Here is a 23607-nt window from a genome sequence, read left to right as displayed (position 1 = left end):
TAGCAAATTAAGTTTCAAAAAACCATACAAATTCACTACGGACAACAGGTGATAGAGGGACATTATAGTTAGCAAATAACATTTCAAAAACCATAGAAATTCACAGAAAAAACAAAGGTCAAACAAAAATTATAGTTAGGCAATATAATTTTTTTTGCAAACTTTATAAATTCCCTAAAAAAACAAAAGTTCAGGGACATTATAGTTAGGCTCAGATTTCACACATACAAAACCAGTGAAACTATAATTTATGCCCCCACAGTGCACTGCTTATCACCTCACATTTTACATCACTCATGACATGGCCAGTGACATCACTGATGGCATCTCAAATGACATTATTGATGACATCATCCACGGAACCACTCATGCACCCACTCACACCCCTATACAACCTCTCATACACGTACTCACAAACCCACACAACCACTCACATACCCATTCAGAGACCCGTATAAGTACTTATACAACCACTCTCTTATCCATAGAGCCACTCACACACTCACTCTGTCACTCACACAACCACTTACACAACCATTCACTCACCCATACATCTACTCATACAGCTACTCACACACACACACACACACACACACAACCATTCATATACCCATTCACAGAACCATATAAGTACATACACAGCCACATACTCACCCACATGGCTACTTACGCACCCACATATTCACCTATATAGCCATTCACATACCCACTCACTCACCCATACAGCCTCTCAACACAGCTACTCACTCACCCCTATAAGCACTCACACACTCACACGACTACTTACATACCCATTCACACATCCATATAAGCACTCCCACATCCACTCATCTACCCTTACAGCCACTCACACAGACTCACTACACCAAACACCCACTGAAACAGCGACTCACTCACCCTAACAGCCACTTACACAGCCAGTCCCTCACTCATATAGCCTTTTAGACTCCCACTAATTCTCCCACACACCCACTCAATTACACATAAAGACAAGTTTCAAGTTTCAAAAGCTTTATTCGACAGCATGTCATAAAAGCAAATACATCCTAACAATTCCATAAATACTAAGGTAAAATAGCTTAAAAATACATTAAATCATTATGCTGGCGGATAAGATCAGATAAAAACATCATCAATAATTAAAAGATCTTAAAAGATCAAACATTGTATAAAATTAATAGACATTTCTTGGTGGCAAAACACTCATTGATCAGCTTCAGTGGATTTCAAAGCACGAAAGCGTAATATCCAAGCCCACCCCAAAAATTTAGCAACAGCGATTACCAAACAGGGGGTGCAATCAGATTCTAAAATTCTTAAAGCTTCCTTGTAGCTACGTGTTCCCAAATTTAGGCATACTGGCTTTATCCATCTATGGCGGGGGGCAGTGTATAGCGGACACACAAACAACAAATGACCAGCATCCTCAATCAAGTCTAGACAGTGGTGACATTTATCATCCTTGGAGATTGACCATTTGTGGGTAAAAGCTTTTACAGGGAGAGACCCGATTCTGAACTGGAAATATAGTTTCCTGTCCATGGGCCTCTCTATGATATCCCAATATGCCTCGCAGGACGGTAAAAATTTAATATCAAAGAAGCGGCCAGTCAAGTTAGAGCCTTGGCCAGCACGAGAGGCAGATGTCAGGGTCATATCCCAATACAATTTCTTGAGGATTGACTTTGATGGAATACTTGAACTGTTTATATCATTCCATAAATGCCCTAGCTCCAGTTTTGTAAGCAAGTTCTTAATTTCTTTAAGCCAAGTGATGGAATGAAAACAATCAGCCCTAATTATGTCCTTCAGGGCACTAGCATAATGTTCAAGTTCCGGCGTTGTCATGATCCGCCGCCAATACAGAAGTGGACGTAATTGTGCCAGATCCTCAATTTTTTTCCTCCCTAGATCGTATTTTAATGGGATCATTGGGGTGCTTTGGGGAACACCTGTTAGGCTGCGTAGGAACTTATTTTCAGCCAGCCGTAAGCCACTTAGATTTGCAAACCCCCATAGCTCCGAACCATACAGCGATGCACTAATAACTTTCATATTATAGATTTCCAAAGCAGGCCTAATTGGCTTAGTCAATGAAGATCTATGCTTGGAAATAATTGCACCTGCAAGCTGGTGGAATTTTAAAACGGTCATGTCAATATGATTTGACCATTTCATATTATGCTGAAGCGATATTCCTAAATATGTAAAAGCCTCAACCTGCTCCAATGGAATACCATTATATTTTATTACTCCTCTAAAATTTTGTCGTTGGTTTAGACACATGAATTTCGTTTTAGAGGTATTTATCTCGAGACCCCGATCCTGACAAAATTCAGCGAATATGTTTAACGCTTTCTGCAATCCGCTTGGGGTTCGTGAAACCAACAACGTATCGTCCGCGAACATGAGAACAGGCACTCTGGATCCTGCCAGAATAGGAGCATCAGTAGGGGAACTGCCAAGGTAATCGACTATCCCATTTATGTATAAAGAAAACAATGTCGGTGCCAGGACGCATCCCTGCCGAACACCACGTTCAACGGGAAATGGGTCCGTCACCTCCCCCTGGCTTCCCCATCTAATTTGTGCATAATTGTTCTGATGTAGGCGGACGAGTAAGGTTAGTAATTCCGGGGCCATACCTGCTTGGGCGAGAACCTTCCAAAGTTTAGAGCGGGGCACCAGGTCGAAGGCTGATCGCAGATCAATAAAGACTGCATAAAGGGTCCCTTTGGACAACTTCACGTTCCTCCAGTAAAGAGCTAGGAAGTAAAAAACTTGGTCAATAGAGCTAGTGCAAGGTCTAAACCCGGCTTGATATGGTGACAAGATGTTATTATCCTCAACCCAAGATTGGAGCTTATTTTGTACCAGCCGACCTATTAGTTTTTGTGCTGAGTCTATAAGACTAATAGGTCTATAATTACTTGGGAGAGATTTGTCACCCTTTTTGTGAACCGGGATTATTTCTGCCCCTTTCCATGAAGAAGGAATGGGAGCACCCATGGCCACTGAGTTGGCTAGCCATTGAAAGTATTGGCACCAAGATAATCTATCAGTTAAAAACACATCCGCAGGTATCCCATCCATTCCAGGTGCACGACCCGCTGTTATACTATCCAAAGCTAGGTTAACCTCTTTAATTGAAAACACCTGTGTTTGGAAATAAACAGTGGGAGGAAGTGGTTGCTCTTCTGCGGATGGGACAGAAGCATACTGCGGTTTGAAAAAATCAACCCATTGGTTTTTTGCCACATGGTTTTGTGGGGGGGGTGCAGAGCCGCCTCTGCCCCACTTTAATGTGGCCCAAAATCGTTTTTGGTCTTTAGCCAAGCATGCGTGTTTCAAATCCTGCCACTGGTTCTCATCCCAGTCCTTCTTAGCTGTTACCTGGACTTGCCTATAGAGCTTCCTGGCTGATCTCACATCTTCCGCTACTCCTGATCTCAGAGCAACACTCAAGTTCTTACGAGCTATTTTACAGGATTTGTTAAACCATCCCTCTTCAGGTGGACAACCCTTGATGGTTTTCCCACTACTAGGGGGTTTCATAAAAAACCCTTGCAGTTTAGTGAAAAAAATGTTATGGGCATAAAGACACTAACACATGTTCTCACTCATCTATACAGCGAATCTCATATTCACTCACTCACCCATACAGTCACTCGCATACCCACTCACTCACCCATACACCACTTATGTACCCACTCACTTACCAATATAGCCACTTACACACCCCAACAATCACCTATAAAGACTCTCACATAGATACTCACTCACCCATACACCACTGACACACCCACTCACTTACCCACACAGCCACACACACAGTCACTCACACAGCCACTCTTGCATCCACATAACCACTCACATATGATGAACTTCTTCTGAGCCCCTCCTTTCTTTCAACGAGGCTCAGACAAACCCCCTTTGGGAACTTGGGCCAAGCTTTGCTCTGGTCCACCAGTCAATAGATAGATTACCAGTAACAGTTGCTCTGCTCCAGGCACCCATCTTTTTTGTCACAACACCATTATTTAGAAAGGCTTGCGGTGTAAGGCTCCAAAAGCCGTTCCAATCCAAACACTTTTTCTACCTCTCTCTCTAATATGGAGTCAAAGCATGTGGAAACATTTGGGAAAAGGCTCTTTTCATCCACCAGTTTGCCCCTGCATTCTATGAATGCATCCTGACTTGTTGGTTCATTACACTTATGATATTTGGGATTCAATGGCACATGTTCTACCTGGTGTGCAAGAAGAATTTCAACCTGTACTGTCTTAGGTGATTCAAGATGTCGTGATGTGGCCAACTTCATGATTTGTTGTGGCCTGGATACCACCATCTCCATCAGGAGGGTTATGGGACCAGCATTGCCATTCGCTGCCATGCGTTGCTACAATCAACTAGGTTCTCTGGTGATGTCCAGTACTCCCTTATGAATATGCCTTTCGATGGGAGTCGCCTGTTAGGGGACAAGGCCAATTCTGCCCTCGAACATTTCAACAAGAGTAGAGCTACTGCTTGTTCTCAGGGGTTTTCCACCTGCCTCACTAGCCACAGCAATTTCAACATTTCTTTTGTGACCTTGGCCGATGCATCCCTTACCACCAACTTATCCAGCCCCCTCAAGGAAGCCAACAGCTTTATGTTAGAGGCTGTGGTGTCACTACCCCCACTCCTAAGGTCAGTGTGCCACTCAGTTTCCCGCCAATCCCATATTCCCACCTACCAAACCTATTTAGTGCACCCTTACAGGGCAAAAGCCACCTGGTGGGAAAGCAGGATCCACTGATTCCATCTCGGTTGGCAAGCAATCATGTTGGACAGGTGTGTCCTACAAATTGTTTGCAAACGATATTCCTTCCACTTCATTTATCCCCAGCCACACCTCCCACTATCCACCAAATGACTGAAGGAGGATCATCCCTCCATTTTGCGACAGGAAGTGCAGGTCCTTTTTGCCAACGGGCTAGTCAAGAGGGTGCCAGTGCTAGAAGTAGGGTTTGGTTGTTACTCCTGCTACTTTCTTGTGCCCAAGAAGGATGGACATCTTTGCCCTATTCTAGATCTGCACCTTCTAAACGCCTTTCTCCAATAGAATAAAATCAAGATGCTCACCTTGGCCCAGGTCTGGCAAGCCCTCAATCCTGGGGAATGGATGGTACAATGGGACCTGCAGGATGCCTATTCCCAAATACCTATCCTTACAGTCCAGCTGTGCTACCTACAGTTCTTGTGTGGAGAGGAAGAATTTCAGTTTGCTGTGCTCTTATTTGGTCTCACGAGCACCCTTCCAGTATTCACAAAAGTGATGGCGGTGGTGGCAGCACACCTTTGGAGGTCAGGGCTGCCAGTCTTCCCTACCCCGACGACTGGCTTTTGAATATGGGCTTGCCTCAGGCAGTCATCATCACCCACCTCCAGGTTATGGAGAAACCTGCTGTCATCTTTGGAGTTCACTATCAAAGTGCCGAAATCAGACCTGACTCCTTCTCAGTCACTTCCTTTCATCTGAACCATACTCAACACTGTTCAGTTTCATTCCTCTCCCTCTGAAAAGAGAGTCCTAGACATTCGATTCCAGGGTGGTTACTGAACCACAATTGGGTCAGCGGCAGGCCCTTTTCCCTTCCCCACCCAGAGCTGACAGTGATAGCTTATGTGTCACTCCTGGACTGACACCTGCACATGACAGAGGTGGTGATCAGAGGCCCCTGGTCATGGAAAAAAATCCTGTCTCCATAACAACCTTCTACTGCTGATGGCATTTGCTTGGCACTGAAAGCCTTCCTGCGTCCATCAAGGGGAGGCTGGTACACGTGCTCAAGGACAACACCACCTCCATGTGATACTACAACTATTGGAGAGAATGTGGCCTAACAGCTAGGACGGTTGACCTCAGAGCTGGGGAACCAGGTTCGAGTATCGGCAGGTACGCTCAACATTCTATGATTCTGGGCAAATCACTCAATCTCCCAGTGCCTAACAAAAATGAATGTGTTCATCTGTAATTTAACTTGTGCTCATGTAAAGCACTACGATACCTTCAGGTCTAAAACAACAACAAAAATAAACAGGGAAGGGTGTGGTCCCAGGCCCTGTGCAAGGAGGTGTTGTGCCTCTGGAAATGGCTGGACCGCCAAGGAATCTTCCTGGTGGTGAACCACCTGGCAGGCTCATTGAATGCCAGGGCAAATGATTCCAAACCGTCTGAAACTAGTGGATCATGAATAGCAACTAAAACTGGAGGTGGTGAAAGGTCTCTTCCATAAATGGGGAGAACCTTGGCTCGATCTGTTAGCCATTTCGAAGAATGCGCAGTGTCAGAATTTCTGCGCTTTGGGGTTTGCAAGGCATCTCTCTGCCGATTCCAATCCTGCCCCGAGTTCTCAAGAAGATCAGGACTGACTGTCCCCAAGTCATCCTAGTGGCTCTGGATTGGTCACAGAGAACATGGTATCCGGAACTCCTGGGCTTGAGCATCTGTCCTCTGATCAGGCTGCCCCTCCAGGAGGATCTGCTGTTATGGCAGCAAGATGGGGTCTCCACTCAGGCATTCGCACTCTGTACCTTCATGCAATTGGTAACAGGTGAATACCTTCAACCTTCCTTCCGAGGTGGTTGACGTCATCTTGGCAGCCAGCCATCCCTTGATGAAGACTATATACACCTGTCGTTGGGACAAATTTGTGGTTTGGTGCGGCAAACGTCAGATTGGTCCCCTCCAGGCCAAACCGTCAGCTGTCTTGTGGTTTGTTTTAACTTTTGTTTAACAGGGTCTTGCTTTAGGGGCAGTTAAGGGTTTTCTTTCGGCCCTTCAGGCCTTCTGACCATTGCCTGATCAGCCTTCATCGTTTAAGTCACCTATTGTGAAGCGATTTGTGAAAAGGCTACAACATATGTTCCCCTTGGAACTCAATCTCCTCCTTACTTATTTGTAGCATCAAGGCTGCACTCGTCGTCACCATTATGTTGGCACAGTGTGTGAGCAAACTTCAGTTGCTGTGTGTTAATTCTACTTTCTTCCTGAACAAGCTAGTTCTGCGAACTAGGGCATCCTTTCGGCCGAAGGTAGTGACACTGTTCCACGACCGCCAAACTATCCCCCTGCCAGCGTTCTATGCTCTGCCTCACTTCAATAAGGAGGAAGAGACTCCAATGCTTGGACACCAAGAAAGCAGCTCTTTATGCAGTTTGTTGGAGCATAAAAAGGCAAGGTTGTGCAGATGTGTACCATTGCACACTGGATTGTGCTCTGCATTATGATCTGCTATACACTGGTGAAGAAGCAGCCTCCTGAAGAGCTGCAGTCTCATTCAACCAGGGCCAAAGCTGTTAGGACACCAAGGGATATATTTACTGGGAACCTGCAGGCACACTGCGTTAAGCAAAGAAGGCTAACACCGCACTTCAACAGTTTCCAAACTCAGTGATGCTACATATTCACAAGAATACAGTGCACCCCTGCCTTCCCTCTAGCCCTGGCGCTAAATATAGGTGCCTAGTGCCATCGCAGGTACTGCGTTGCAGGGAAAGATTGTTTATGTGCAGGAAGGTGTCCCTTCCTTCACATACAATCAGTAATGGTGCTTTGTAACTTCTATTTGTGCTGCAAAATGCAGCACACATAGTAGCTGCAAATCATAATTTTTGTAATGATTGTTTATTTGCATAAACAATCAATGGTGTATTGCTGTTTCTATGTGTACTGCACAATGTAGCACACATAAAAACAGCAAAAACTAGGAGAAATAAAGCATTTCTCCTTGTTTTGCCATCCTAAGACCAGGATTTCCCTGGTCTTAATTTTGATGCTGCCCCATATATATGTCACCCTTGTAAAAATGAAGCAGTGTCAAAATCAATGAGTGTAGCGGTGCAACGCACACCACAACACACATTGCCTACCCCCTTTCACGGTGTAGTGTCAAACGGAGGCCTTATTTACAATCTGGCGTTAAGCCATGTTAAGTGGCTTAAGGCCACCTTGTGAATAAGGCGATGTCCCTATCGCCACAGAAACGTCAGAAAAAGTGACTTCCTGTTGTGATAGGGGCTTTCCTGGATATCTACTAGGTGACCCTTCATACATTCACAAAGCATTATTGTATGGTCAGTCAGGTGCGTAGAGAAGGGGCATTTTGCTAGCTAGCTCTTGCAGGACATTCTGGTTTGGGTCCTTTTAGAGTTCTACCTCTAGATAGATACTGCTTTGGCGTGTATTCAAAAAGTGAGGAATATGCAGCCAGAAGTCTCTATCAGAAGAACAAGGTACTTACTTACCTTTAGTAGCACTCTGTATGGTAGGAACTTTAGCCGCAGATTTCTCACTGACCCTCTATTCTCCCTGTTCTGTGATTGGGCTCTACCTATTAATAAGTCTAAGAACCAGTACACTTTCTACCAATGTGCTTTTGGTGTTCCATGACTAGTGACGCTGACAGTCTTGAAAGCAACTGACGTCAACGGGTGGAAGTGGCTCTTACATTAGGCCTGCACATCATTTCTGAAGTGGAATGGCATCTGTTTGGAGCAGCCTTGATGTACGCCTGAAAAGATTCTGGATTCAGTCTCACACCCGGGGAATATTAAATAAATTAGGATTCTTTGGTTAAATAGACCAGAAAAAGCACTACCAGAGATAAGTAACTTGCTCATATACACACATACATGTAATTATATATTGATAAAAACACACACATACACAGTAACATTTTAACAAACACCACATTACTGCAATGAAAGGTACTTGGACAAATAAATGTGTACGGAAAAGTGCAATGTCTGTCATTTGCTGAGTTGACTCCTCGCACATTAACTTAAGCAGCTGTGGTGGTAGGGTACAAGGGGCACAAACTGTAGCCTACCACCAAATACAGTAGGGTACAGATGCCATCTGACCCATCCCTCAAGAGACACCATTGTTGTTAAGTACCTTTTTGTTAACAGAATTAAAATAGTATACTTAAAAAATAGGCTGACCATGCCACATATGGAGCTCTCAGCAGTTTGATCACCACAAGGTGAATCTGGTGATCTACCATTGAGATCTTTTGAGAAGAACAATCTATGGGTTGGAATCTATGAGACATGGGATAAGCCTTGTGTGCACTGGTTCTGTTAGCCTGGCTGCCAATGAAACCTCTGCTGTCAGTACGTACTCCAGAGTATTCTATCACCATACCACACAGAAGTCAATATTTTACAGCTAGATATCAGAAACAAACTCTAGCAAAACTACTAGGCAACACATATTGTACACACAAAAATGTATGACCCGGCAACCAATTGGATCGTCCTGAAAAGACCACAGCACAATTTTTTGTCTTGGACTTCTGGTCGCTAATGTTCTAAAATAATATTAGGTTATCTCTTTGGTGGTGCTAATTTGCACCTAGCGGCTATTTAGCACTGCATGACATATTATAAGAGGGTGGTATTTCACTCCAGTTTCGGTCCTTTGCTATGCCTGAATTGGGAAGACCAAGCATTGTCACTCAAGCATCCATCTTATAGTCAGTCACCGACAATAGGGTCGGGCCACTCCCAATTTCATGCAGAATGCTTACAATCACCAGTACCTGAATTGCATGCATTTTTGGGATGGGAGTGTTCCTTGCATGGTAAACAGGCATGTACCAGTTCCTTGAGTGCCTGACTGCCTTTGAAACTGGTAATCTGACATTTATTTTTACCCTGGTGGCGTGCTAATCAAGTGAGGGGACAGAGGATCAGACATGTTCCTGAACTCTTCCAGTGAAAATTAGGAGTGCGCCAAATATTTCCTCTTAGTAGACTGTGGACTTCTGTCCTTGACATATCCCATAAAGAGGTGGTGGCAGCATACCGTGTTTTGTGAAACTGATAGCATGAACAAACCTTTTTTATCTGTGTCAATTACAGCTGTATCTGCTGTCCCTCTTGTGTAAAGTTCTGCTGTTATGTGAAACCTAGAAAACGTGTTCTGACATTCAGTTGGTATTTTGAGTCTGTGTTTATGTTTATGCGCAGAGCATACGTAGCACACATGGATTATCGTTTCGTTAACTTTATTCGACAGTAAGTCCTAAAAGTATCACAAGTATACATAAAACATATTACAGATCGATAAAAACAAATTTATAAATAGATAAAATTATAAAAGGCAATTAAACTACATATAGATAGTGTCGAGTACGTTTTTAATATTGGGGATGGAAAAGATCACCGTAACTCAATAATTATAACTGGGGCAAACCTCCATGTCCAAATAATATGTGGATTTCATATACCTAGCGGTCTTCCTTAACACGAATTAAACATGCCCATTTCAGAAATTTTGCCATGGCTAATGCAATTGAGGGGCTAGGATCAGTGCATAATATTCTTAAAGCCTCCTCATGTTTCCGTAATCCAATGAGGCGGCATATTGGTTTAACCCATTGAATTCTTGGGGCTACATATAATGGGCAAAAAAACAAAAAATGGCTCATAGTCTCTTTCTTATCCTTACATTTAGGGCATTTATCACCATCAGTCCCCACCCATCTAGACGTAAGTGCCCTAATGGGAAGGGTTCCTATCCTAAATTGAAAATAAAGGTTCCGGTCTAAAGGTTTCTCTATTATATCCCAATAGGGTTCCAATAATGGGTAAGTTTTAAATTCGAGGAAACGCTCTGTGAGATGGGCAAAAGCATTTACATAACACTTTTCAGTAAAAATCATCTCCCAATATATCTTCTTAATTTCTGGTTTCGAAGGAAAAGCAGTATTAATTGGGTCATCCCACAAATCCCTCATCCCCATTCTCCCTAGTAGAGATCTGATTGATTTCAACCACTTAATTTTATGGAAGCAATCCTTCTCTATAACTTCCTTGAGACCCCTTGCATAATGATGCAATTCCTCCGTGGTCCATAGCCTACGCCAATATAATACTGGTCGCAGCATGGCAAGATCATACACAGACTTTGTACCCAGATCACAAAACAGGGGGACTAAAGGAGTACTTTGGGGGACACAAGTGACTTTCCTCACAAGGAATATGCTACTTACCAGTATGCATCTGTTCTTGACATGTAGAGCTGCAGATCTGTACACTTTTGCATAGATCGCCATCTGGTGTTGGGCCCGGATGTTTGCAGTTTGTTTTTCTTCTTGGACAGTCTTTGGAAGTCACGAGTTCGGTGACTCCTCCTTCGGTCCGTACTACGCATGGGCTTCGGCTCCATCCTCAGATTGTTTTTCGCCAGCAGGGAAATGATGGTGCGTAGTGATAACAGTAAGAAACCCATGTGTGTTGTATCTAAATAAGATAGACTGGAACGGATACAGGTAGCCGGGGAGGCGGGTGGGCGTGTACAGATCTGCAGCTCTACATGCCAAGAACAGATGCATACTGGTAAGTAGCATATTCCGTTCGAGGCATATGAGCTGCAGATTGTACACTTTTGCATAGATTATATAGCAGTACCCAGCCCTAGCGGCGACCACCGGTATCCGTTGCAGCGGTTTGAAATAGTGTCTTTAGTACAGCCTGGCCCACACTAGCTTGTTGCTTGGAATGCACGTCTACACAGTAATGTTTTGTGAAGGTGTGCGGAGTTGACCATGTGGCTGCCTTGCAGATGTCATCTAAGGGTATGTTCCCTAGAAAAGGCATAGAAGCCCCTATCTTTCTTGTAGAGTGGGCTTTAGTGGAACAGATAATGTTCTTTTTGCTTTGTGATAGCAAATTTGTATGCACTTAACAATCCACCTAGCTATCCCTGATTTAGAGATGGGGTTACCTTTATGCGGTGGAGAGAAGGAGACAAACAATTGTTTGGTCTTCCTCAAAGGTTGCGGTCTTTGTATGTAGTACAACAAAGCCCTTTTAACATCAAGTGTATGTAGAGCCCTTTCCGCAACAGATTGAGGTTGCGAGAAAAAAACCGGTAATTCCACCGATTGATTAAGATGGAAGGGGGAAATGACCTTGGGCAGAAATTTTGGGTTTGTACGAAGTATCACCTTGCTGTGATGTATCTGCAAAAAGGGTTCTTGTATAGTGAACGCTTGTATTTCACTAACCCTTCTAAGGGAAGTGATAGCAATGAGGAAAGCTGTTTTCCAGGTGAGGAACTGTAGCTCACATTTATGCATTGGTTCGAAAGGCGGACCCATTAGCCGTGTAAGAACTACGTTTAGATTCCATACAGGGGAAGGTGGTGCCCTGGGTGGAATTACTCGTTTTAGGCCTTCCATAAAGGCTTTAATAGCGGGCACTCTGAACAGTGATAAATGCTGTCTGTTTTGTAGGTAAGCAGCAATTGCTGCGAGGTGTAGACGTATGGATGAATATGCCAGGTTACACCTTTGAAGATGGAGCAGATAGCATATGATGTGCTGTATGGATGCATCTAAAGGGTTGATTGTATTGTTACGGCAGTAAACAACAAATCTCTTCCACTTTGCGGCATAGCATGCTCGAGTGGTAGGACGTCTGGCTTCCTTGATAATGTTCATGCAATCAGGGGGAAGGTTAAGGTATCCAAATTCTAAGATTTCAGGAGCCAGATCGCAAGGTTGAGCTGAGCTGGGTCCGGGTGCCTGATTTCTCCATGGTTCTGTGTCAGGAGGCATGGGGACAGGTGCAGTTTTTGATGTGGTACTACCGATAGCTGTAGCAGTGTGGTGTACCACGGCTGCCTGGCCCATGTTGGAGCTACCAGAATGAGTGTGAGGGAGTGCTGCTGTAGCTTCCTTACCACTAACGGAATTAGCGGGAGAGGTGGAAAGGCGTATGCAAATTTGCCTGACCAGTTCATCCATATCGCATTGCCTTTGGACAATGGGTGTGGGTATCTGGCGGTGAAGCTTGGGCATTTTTTGTTTTCGTGGGTGGCGAAGAGGTCTATCTGAGGATGCCCCCACTTGTGGAAGAATGGGCGAAGAACTTGTGGATGCAGTTCCCATTCGTGCATTTGCTGCGTTTGTCTGCTGAGCAGATCTGCCATGATGTTTTGTATGCCTGGGACGTGCTGTGCCAAGAGAAAGATTTTTTGTGGAATTGCCCATCTCCATATGCTCTGTGCTAAGCGGGAGAGCTGGGGAGAGTGTGTCCCCCCTGTTTTTGAATATAATACATCGCAGTCATATTGTCTATGCGAATGAGGACTGCTTTGGCTGAAATTTGTTTCTGAAAGGATTTCAGGGCTAGAAAGATCGCCAATAACTCCAGATGGTTGATGTGGAGTACTTTTTGCTGTGGCGTCCATAGACCTTGCACTGTGAGGTGTAGAAGGTGCGCTCCCCAGCCGGAGAGCGATGCGTCCGTCGTTAGAATCACCTGAGGAAGCGGGTCCAGGAACGGCCGCCCTTTGGAAAGGTTTGTGGTGTTCCACCACTGCAGAGAGTGATGGGTGCGGCCGTCCACCAACACCAGATCCGTCAGCTGTCCCTGGGCCTGGTTCCACTGCCGTGCTAGGCACTCTTGGAGTGGACGCATGTGGAATCTTGCATGGGGCACTATGAAGATGCAAGATGCCATCATCCCTATTAGCTTCATAAAGACTCGTGCTGGGAGAGAGTGTTGAAGAGTGAATGTTTGGCGCAAGGCTTGTATGCTTGCGATTCTGGCTGAATTGGGATAGGCTATAGCCTTGGAGGTGTCTATAGTGGCCCCGAGATATTGCTTTGTGTGAGATGGTATGAGGTGGGACTTTTGATGGTTCACCGTGAAGCCTAGCCGGTGGAGCAGTTGGATGGTGCTGTTTGTATGTTGCACACATTGGCCGTAGGACGCGGCTTTTATGAGCCAGTCGTCCAAGTAAGGGAAGACGTGAATGTGTTGCCTTCTGAGGTGAGCTGCTACTACTGCTAGGCATTTGGTAAACACCTGTGGTGCGGTTGTGACCCCGAAGGGGAGAACCTTGAATTGGTAATGCTGACCGTCCACCACAAACCTGAGGTACTTCCTGTGAGAAGGGTGTATTGGAATATGAAAGTATGCGTCTTTCAAGTCCAGTGTAGTGAGAAAGTCTCCCTGACACAGGAGAAGGAGACTTGTTGGAGGGTGACCATATGGAAATGGTCCGAATGTATGTATGCATTTAGAGGCCGGAGGTCTAGAATGGGCCGTAGGGTCTTGTCTCTCTTTGGGATTAGAAAATACAGAGAGTAGACCCCTAGATTTTGCTGATTGACGGGGACCTGCTCTATAGCTTGTTTTTGGAGGAGGGAGATCACCTCCTGTTTGAGCAGTATGGTGTGTTCTTGTGACATTGTACGGTGCCTGGGTGGAATATTGGGTGGGGTAGATGTTAGTTCGAGACAGTAGCCTGACTGAACAATTTGTGTCACCCATTTGTCTGATGTTATGGTCTCCCAGGTCTGAAGAAAATGTTGTAGCCTGCCCCCGACTGGAGTGGAATGGTCTGGGGGAAGCGGGGGAAAGTCATTGGGCGGGTGGTGTGGCAGAACGGGTGTTGTTGGTTTTGCCCCTGCCTTTATTATTGTTTCCCCTATAACTACCTCTCTGATAGCCCTTTGAGAAGGTATTCTGAGGAGGGGACTTGTAGGAAGTAGAGGCGTTATCGGCAGAGAAAACTCTGCCTGTGCCCCGAAAGGAGGAACGACGAAAAGAACGTCTAGGGGTATGGGATTGTAATGCCCCCATAGACTTTGCCGTATCCGTGTCCTTTTTCATTTTCTCCAATGCTTCGTCCACCTTTGGACCAAATAGGTGTTGTTGGTCAAAGGGGTGATTTAATATAGATGCCTGGACTTCTGGCTTTAACCCTGAGATTCTGAGCCAGACATGACGACGAAGCAAAACACTGGTGTTTATCGCTCTCGAAGCTGTGTCTGCTGCGTCGAGGGCACATTTAATTGAGGTATTGGTGATGAGCTTTCCCTCCTGTATTAGCTCCTGAGCCCTGTGTGTATGTTTGTCTGGGAGGTGTTGCATGATAGCCTCCAGTTCATCGTAATGTGCTCTATCATAACGTGCAAGCAGAGCTTGTGTGTTGGCAATGCGCCACATATTTGCGGCCTGCGAGGCAGTGCGTTTACCAGACGCATCTAAGAGCTTTGACTCCTTATCTGGTGGGGGAGCTTCCCCTGAGGATTGAGAGTTAGACCGCTTCCTAGCTGTGGATACCACCAAAGAGTCCAAGGGAGCAGGTCCTTTAATATATGCAGGATCTGTGGGGGCTGCTTCATATTTTTTCTCTATCCTGGGGTTTAGTACCCTAGCTCTGACTGGGTCCTTGAACACCTCTGCAGCATGTTTGGTTACCCCTTTTAGCATGGGCAATATTGCTGAGGCCTTATCTTGTATATCAACAGTGTCCAGCAGGAAATCGTCCTCAACTGGCTCGCTATGTAATTCTACCCCATGGTAGTGTGCCGCCCGCTGTATTAAGTGGTGGAACCCCAGGGAGTCCTCTGGAGGAGACGGCCTGGATGGATAAATATCATCCTGAGGCACATCTGGTACATCGGGGCTGTGGTAATCCTCCCATGGGTCTGGTGTCCCTGGAGGTGTGGGGTCTATTGGGGTCATAATCCGGATCTCCATAATCAGGGTCTGGAGATGGGGTCGGAGAGCGGTGAGGCAAAGGTGGTGGAGATATGGGAGGTGGAGGAGGTGGAGAAAGTGGAGGAGGTGGTGGAGAGGGTACTCTGAAGGGGGATGTGGCAGAGTCCTTCCGTTTTGGCGGTGGAGGGGGATCTGGCTTGTGTAAATGTCTTTTTTTGGAAGACAAAGTTAAATGACCAGTCTTTGGATCCTTTGTTAAAGTTTTTTGATAAGTATCAGGCGTAAATAGTTCTTGTGGCACCGAATCATCTGTCGGTGCCAATGTTTTCAGAGACGAGGGCTTCGATGGTTTCTCCATGCCATGCTTTTTCGGGGTCTCCGATTTCTTCGGTGCCGAGGCGGTCTTCGGCGCCGGAGCGTCGGTGCCGAGGGACTTATGCTTATGCTTTATCGGCACCGAAAGTGCAGGTTTCGAGCCCGATGACTTCGGAGCCGAACTGGGCGTGGTTTTCTTCGGTGCCGAACGGTGTTTTTCGGCACCAGGAGTAGGCTGGCTCGAGCTCGAGCCGCCGGGAGACTTATGATGCTTCGACACCGGGCCCGAAGGTGGGGTGATAGAAGCTGTATGTTTGGTTTTCCTTAGGCCCGGAGGCGAAGGTGTAACCTGAGTCTCTTTCGGTGTGGGTAGGGGAGTTGGAGGGGGTAAGGTACTCACGACCCTCTGCGCCGGTGTTATCTCCTCCAGGTCAGAGTCGTCGGCCTCGGAAGCGCTGACGAGTTCTTCCTCCTGCTCTGTGTGCTGCTGCCCCGAAGCTCCGGTGTCGTCTCCGAAGATTTCGGGTGGAGCCGAAGTCGATGAGTGCGCCATGGTGCGTCGAGCTCTTCGATCCCGGATGGTCTTTTTCGATCGAAAAGACTTGCAGGCGGGGCAGTCTCGAGCCTCGTGTTCTGGAGAGAGGCAGAGGTTACACACCTGATGGAGGTCGGTGTGGGGAAATTTAGACCCACATTTTGGGCACTTTTTGAAGGGAGTCCTTTCCATCGGCCGAGACCGGAGTCGAGGGAGGCCGGTAGGCCGGTGCCGATGCCTGGAATCGAAAAGTGCCGCCGAGAGAGATGAAGAAGATGATTTCTCTTAAGAATCTCGATGGACGAGGATTTTCCATCGAAGGTCGAACTGGAAAGGTTCGAAGCCGGAGCACGAAGTATCACATCCGAGCCCTATGGCGGAAAAAAACAATCTGAGGATGGAGCCGAAGCCCATGCACAGTACGGACCGAAGGAGGAGTCACCGAACTCGTGACTTCCAAAGACTGTCCAAGAAGAAAAACAAACTGCAAACATCCGGGCCCAACACCAGATGGCGATCTATGCAAAAGTGTACAATCTGCAGCTCATGTGCCTCGAACACTCATTTTCTAAGGTGGTCAGCTGCTTGATATTAGAAACCCCCCACAGCTCAGCACCATATAGAACAGAACCCAAAACTTTCATCCCATAGCTCTCTAAAACTGCTCTAATCGGTTTAGTGAAAGAGGACTTAAATCTTTTCAGTAATACGCCTGTTTGTTGTTTAAACCTCAATATGCTTGTATCTAACTGCATATTCCAGCTAATATTACTCTTGAGGTTAACCCCTAGGTAAGTAAAGGCTTCAACCCGCTCTAGCCGACAATTGCCCATATATATACTTCCCTTAAACCGTTTTATTTGCTTTTGGCATCTAGGTTCAGTAAGGACCATAAATTTAGTTTTTGCGCTATTTATTTCTAGCCCTCGCATGTCACAGAAATCCATAAAGCGCTGAAGGGCCTTCTGTAGGCCACTTGGGGTTTTAGAGATTATAAGAGTATCGTCCGCAAACATAAGGACCGGGACACACTATCCTGCCAGCATGGGGGCATCAGTTGGAACCAGGGAGAGGTATTTGGCCACTCCATTTATAAAGAGTGAGAACAGGGTAGGCGCCATGACGCAACCCTGTCTCACTCCCCTCCCTACCGGGAAAGCCCCTGTAACCTCACCCTGCCTGCCCCATCTGACTCTAGCATAAGTATCCTCATGAAGGCGAGCGATCATGGATTATACTGGGACTTTGTGTTCTGTGACTCTGAGTACTTGGGCCAGTGAGATCCATTATGGATGGGCCTTTTTCACCCTGGCACGAGATAGAGGGTGGGGACAAATTCCTCAGACAGCGGAAGTGTGTTGCCTGCATTCCTGTGGTTTGATGGTAGAGTCCCAGGCACTGAAGAGAAGAGAGGGATTTGGGAGTGCCTTTAGAAATTCCTTGAGGGTCCCGTTAGCAAGGCAGACAACTCACACCTCAGTCACTGTGCCGTTGTTTTGGGTTCCTCCTCTTTGGAGTCAGCCCCAGTCTTAACCATTGAGAGAAACCTTAGTTTACACAAATACTATATCTGGAGAGCAGCCGGGAAAGAGCACTACTCCAAACCGGTTCTGATGCCTTAGAGAGTGGATCAACATCCCATGTCTGAAGAAAATGTTTATAAAAGTGAGATTCAAATCACAAAACTTGGTTTCAATTCCAAGTTTTTCATAACCATGGAAGAGCACGCTTCACATACTCGAAGACTGATGAGAGACCGGGTCTGGTTTCTGCAAGAAAGCTAGTCTCCCAAAGGTAAAGGAACATCACCTAAAACATGCAACATGCTGGAGAAGATGAGGTTATGCCTAGAAAGCCTGCCAGCACATAGAAGAAAGGAGAGTGCCTTGCCTTGCAGTAGAAGAGACTGTCCAAAAGGAGAAGCCCAGCATGTTCCTGGGGTGTGGGGCATCCTAAAGCGGCTGGCTGTGAAAAGAAGTGAAGACGATCCTGACCCGAATACTGCAGGGCTCTCTGGTCTGTTGAGTTTTGAGCTTTGCCCCCATGCTAATTCCCTGAGAAGCCTGTGACTGCCTGCCCTCGTTACCCTGAGAATCAAGTGTGGAATTGATTGTAAGTAGCCAAGTTTGCATAACCACAGCAGTATGAACCTCAGTGCACCAGTCAGTCTGCTCCATGCCTGATGCATGACGAGCACTGAAGCTGTTTTAAATATTAATCATGCAAGTAAGCAGTTTATTACTGGGTGGGCTTCTTGGAGGTTTGGGGGGGTCATACAATGACTGCCATGAGTGACAATGCCTCATCTCTCATTGCAGGCAGCATGGGCCTCACATTTGTTCAGAATGTGGCCTAGGAAGGGCTCTCCAAAGTAGGACAGAAGACCTGGTCGTGGGGCACAAAGTGCAGAGGTGGCACACAGTATAAATTAATAATAATAACAATGAAGGAGTGTGTTGGATGTAAGATAATTTTGAATGCTGATTGGAGAAGTGTTCACAAAGACAAACTATGTGTTCTCTAATGTGAACATCCACAAAATTCGAATGGCTGATTCAAGAACTGATTGACAGTCCTTTTAATCAATACTTCAAGAGGGGCCCCTCAAAAAAGCCAATGGCTAAAGATGGCAAAAAGCCATATTTTGTGTATGTTGTGTTGCAACATGAGGCCTTTATACAGTGGCACTATTTAGCCAGACCTAAAAAAAAACAGTATAGTTAGTAGGTACAATGTTATGCCCAAGTACGGGCAAGGTTATCCCAACTGACCTGAGTGTTTCATTTTGGACTTAGCCATGACAAAGAAGGGTGTATTCTAGATTGTATTCCAGAACAAACTTCTCAAAAACAACATTTGAGTGTAAAATAAAGGGTCAGTAATGTATGGCAACACAAGAAGCAACCTATGTACTCATGTAGCAACACCAGTGGCAGTACTAGAAGCAACCTATGCACTTGTGTGGCAACACTAGAAGCATACTAGCTTCATTTGAACAAAACACAGTACTCTTTAATAAAGTGTGAAGGTCAGGATTAGAACCCAGGTGGCTAGGTTTGAAGGTCAGCCACTTAGTCCCTAGATGACATATTCTGATAGAGAAGAAAAACTTAAGAACACACACTTTAAAAAAAAAGAAAACTTTATTTATGGAGTTTTATAACAATAAAATAGTACAGAAGAGAGAAAAAAAGAAAAAACAAGAATAAATGCACAGGGGACCGAAGACACGAGACAGTTAGCATGTAGAATATAGACCACAAATCCTGCAAATTACCATAGGAATGGAATAAATGACATACGTTGGAAGGTAACAGAAAAGAAAAAATAAAGGTGAGAAAGAACAAGAAGTGAAATAGGAATTGGAATAGGCAGCAAATCTGTCACCCAACCGCAAGGGTGCATCAATAGTGACCATATTAGTATACCCAACAGGGTCATCAGGGTAAGCATATGTGCGTTTAAAGTCGTGTGTAGCACAGTGGGGTGAGCATCAACCCTGTCCCGTCTCCTCCCCAAAGTCAGAAGAATACACACTTAATCGCCAAATGGCAAATACTAATCAATTGTAATGTGGATCAGGGGCTTGAGTACCACTTTTGACATTTTAGATTATCAAGCATCTCTATGAAGCTGTTGAAAATGGTAAAAGTATGGACTCTGCTCCAAGGTTATATTGAAACTGGTACAGAAAGCCCCACCCCATTTCCAGAACCTCGCCCCACCTTCTGAATCAGTGCCTTAATGAATACCATCCTCAATGCCCACAGGTCCAGCCATGACCAGGATCACAAGACCTAGAGGCAATATCTACACTTCACAAATAGCACATGAATTCACAGCTTGAGCAACTGCCTGCAGCGTGTCTTCAGTTTACCAATGGCAGAAAGTGGTAAAGGCTGCTTTGCAGTGTCACCTTGTTGGCTCTGGAACCTTAGTTACTCTACAAAGAGTTTTGGTGTCCTACACAGAGTGTGGACTATGCCCTTAAAGACACCACTAAATAAAATAAATGCACTGTCCAGGTCAAAGAAGCAACAATGATACCAACCTGAAGATTATGCCAGCTGCAAAGAAAATAGTTGCCACAACATCCATCTGGTTCCAGAATTCGCTGATGTACATTTTGCATTTATCTACAAAACTGCCTTCGTGGTCGTAGAAGAGCTACCAAAGACAATAATACTCTGTGTTAATTTCTTTATTTATTTGGTGTTTTATATAGCGCAAACATGACCGTAAATAGACTATCAGAGCGTTTTACATTTGCATACCTTTAAACTTAGAACAACATGAACGCCATGCAGTTTCAGTAAACCTAATCAATGTACCGCAAGTTACTAGAAACAGTTATGCTACAAAGTCATAAGTAATTGTACATTGATCTGTGAGAGAAACATTTGTGCTTTAACAGTCATATATACAAGACCAAAATGAGGTTAGTGGTCAATGTGTAGTAGCATGTGTGTGAACAAGAAGGTCCTCTGATAATGTCAGGTCTGCTGAAGTTATGAAAGGAATTTGCTCATAAAAAATGATTTGGCTTCATTTTTAAAAGCAGAGATGGAAGAAATTGTTCTAATGTTAGGGGGGAGAGCATTCCAAAATCTTGGTGCTGCGCCAGAGAAAGCTTGGTCATAAGTTCTCTTCTTTCGGAAGAGGGCTGTTTCCAGTAAAAGATTTCCATGACTACGGGAAACCCGGTATCCTCCTGACAGTGTGATTTTCTGGGCTAGGGACATTGGTGTTTTGTGTGTATCACTTTGTGAGTGATACACGCCATTTTTTGTTGTATTCTTGCTTTGTAAGGCAGCCAGTTGAGCGCTTTCAGATGAGGTGTGATATGGCCGCATTAAGACAGGCTTTTAGTGGAGCTGTTGAAATCTTGGGAAGATGGGCTAGAGTTGTGCAACCGTAGACCGATCCTTGATATGACTAGTGCCTGAACTGCTGTTTTAAGGTCTGAGTTATTTATGAAAGGTTTCCGTTTTCTGAGGCAACTTAAATGGAAACAGGCAATTTTTGCCATTGTTTTAATATGTGTAAGCATGTTCAGGTTTTTGTCTAGCATAATTCCCAGTGATTTGGTTGAATCTACAATCCTCGGAATACAGTATAGCGCCGTGATTAGTTTGGTCCACTCCAAGATATTTGTAGTGCTTTTCTGGGTGAAAATCAGAAGGAATTCAGTTTTATGCGGGTTAAGCTTGAAGTGATTACTAGTTAGCCAATGGATGGTTTTATTTATTGCCTAATTCATGATACCAATCTCTTCTATCGATGTGATCTTGATGTAAAGCTGTGTACCATCTGCATACATGTGGAAGGAGATGTTTGCTTGCTGTAGGAATTCTATGAGTGGCTCTACGTACAGATTGAATAGAGCAGGGGATAGTGTTGAGCCCTTTGGTACTCCAATACAATTTCTGGATGAAGCAGATAGTGTTTGGTTCACTATGAATTTTTGCGATCTGTTCTCTAAGAACAAACCAAACCACTTTAGGACTGTACCCTCTAAGCCCATCCTTTTTTTCAGGCGATCTAGTATTTTGGCATGGTTTACAGTGTTGAATGCCTATGAAAGGTCGAGCAGGATTAGGAGACAGATTTGTTGCGGTCGAGGGCAAGTACAGTATTGTCCACGATGTGCAGAATTGCTGTTTCAGTACTGTGGTTTGGTGTAAATCCTGATTGGAAGACATTCAGCAGTTTGAATTCAGAGATGTGTTGGCTCAGTTTTTGTTGTACATATTTTTCTAAGACTTTGGCTAGCATTGGAATGTTTGTTACTGGTCTAAAGTTGTTACGGTCTGAGGGGTTCTCTGTTGGTTTTTTTAAGATTGGAGTGACTTGCCCTGTTTTTGGGCAGTCCGGAAGTGAGCCTTGTAATAACGAAGCATTAATAATCTTTGTCCATGAGGGGATGAGCAGATGGTTTATTGTAGACCAACAATTTGCAGGTAGAGGATCGTTCAAGTGATTGTTTGGTTTCATGAACGAGATAATCTTTGCAATATCTGTGTCAATGACAGGTTTGAATTCTGACCATAAAGGATTGTTTTTAAGCATTTCCGGCGCTGGTTAATATTGAGGCTTAGCTAGGGTGCTCATTTTGATCAAAGGGCATTTGACTGCCTTTTTGAGCTCCACCTCCATCGATATGGCTTTGGTTGTAAAGAAGGAGGAACATTCTATGCTGTTTATGTTCTATTTTGTAGCTGTTGGTGCAGATTTGGCTGTTTTATTGGATTGATCTTTCAGCAGTTCGAAAAGTTTCCCTAGTCTGTTTTTGCATTATCCAGTTCTTTTCTAAAGAAGTCTTTTTTAGAATTTAGAATGCTTTTTTTTTTTTTTATAGCCTGTCTTAGTTGGATTAAATGGGGTGAGGAAGGGTGTTGTCGCCATTTCCACTCTGTGAGTCTGAGTGATTGTCTTTCTTCATTGAGGGATCCGTTAAACCAGGGGTATTTATCTTTGTCAGGGACCCTTTTGAGTTTTAAGGGGGCTATGTCCTCTATTATGTTCATCATAGTAATATTGTAATAATCCTTGAGGTCACTGACATCTACCAGGTTATTAGGAGGTTGCAGTTCTTTCTCACAGTGTACTGCGAGATATTCCATATTGAGACCTCTGGTGTCACAAATCCATGTTCTGGGTTTTATTGATTGTGAGGTATTCGTTTTTATGTGTGGTATTTGGAAGGTAATGATGTGATGATCAGACCAGTCGGAAGGGATGATCTCGGTTTTATCAACAGGTTTTTCTTTAGAGATGATCCAGTCTAAGGTAGAGCCTTTAGAATGGGTTGGTAGCTGGCATTCTTGAACCAGCGATGATCCTCCCAGTGAAGATTGAATTCTCCTAGGGAGATATCATTGGAATGGGGAGTAGAGTTTGTTGTGTTAATTTCTATCAGCTGGTCTATAAACATGGTGTTTTTGCCAGGGGGGTGGTAAAATGAGTGAACTTTGCAAATGTGATTATCAAATGATCTTAATGACAGACTAAGATATTCACAAGACTCTAGGGGGTCTGATTGTATTTTCGTAAAAGCAATGTCAGATCTATGTATACAGGCAATGCCTCTGCCATTTTTGTTTGGCCTGTCTAGTCTCACAATGCAGTAGTTCGGGGGGACCAATAGAACTGGATGTATGACGTTACAACGCACACTTTTACAACGCATGCACTTACAACGCATTTTTTACAACGCATAATCCATTACAACGCATGACATTACAACG

The 23607-nt window shown here is 44.7% G+C and overlaps 1 protein-coding gene across 3 annotated transcripts in view; it reads right to left on the bottom strand.

The window, feature by feature from the left end:
- LOC146808495 (transient receptor potential cation channel subfamily M member 2-like) overlaps positions 1 to 23607 on the bottom strand; it is a 1799999-nt gene that overhangs the window by 648202 nt on the left and 1128190 nt on the right. For all 3 annotated transcript variants that reach the window (XM_085623580.1, XM_085623581.1, XM_085623582.1), the window contains one exon: positions 20412 to 20527. In XM_085623580.1, coding sequence (XP_085479706.1) covers positions 20412 to 20527 — 116 coding nt within the window. The remainder of the gene's footprint in view (positions 1 to 20411; positions 20528 to 23607) is intronic.

Source organism: Triturus cristatus, chromosome 8 (genome assembly GCF_964204655.1).
Source record: "Triturus cristatus chromosome 8, aTriCri1.1, whole genome shotgun sequence".
NCBI lineage: Eukaryota > Metazoa > Chordata > Amphibia > Caudata > Salamandridae > Triturus > Triturus cristatus.
Note: the sequence above shows the minus strand (reverse complement) of the source record. Positions and strands in the feature narration are given on the sequence as shown.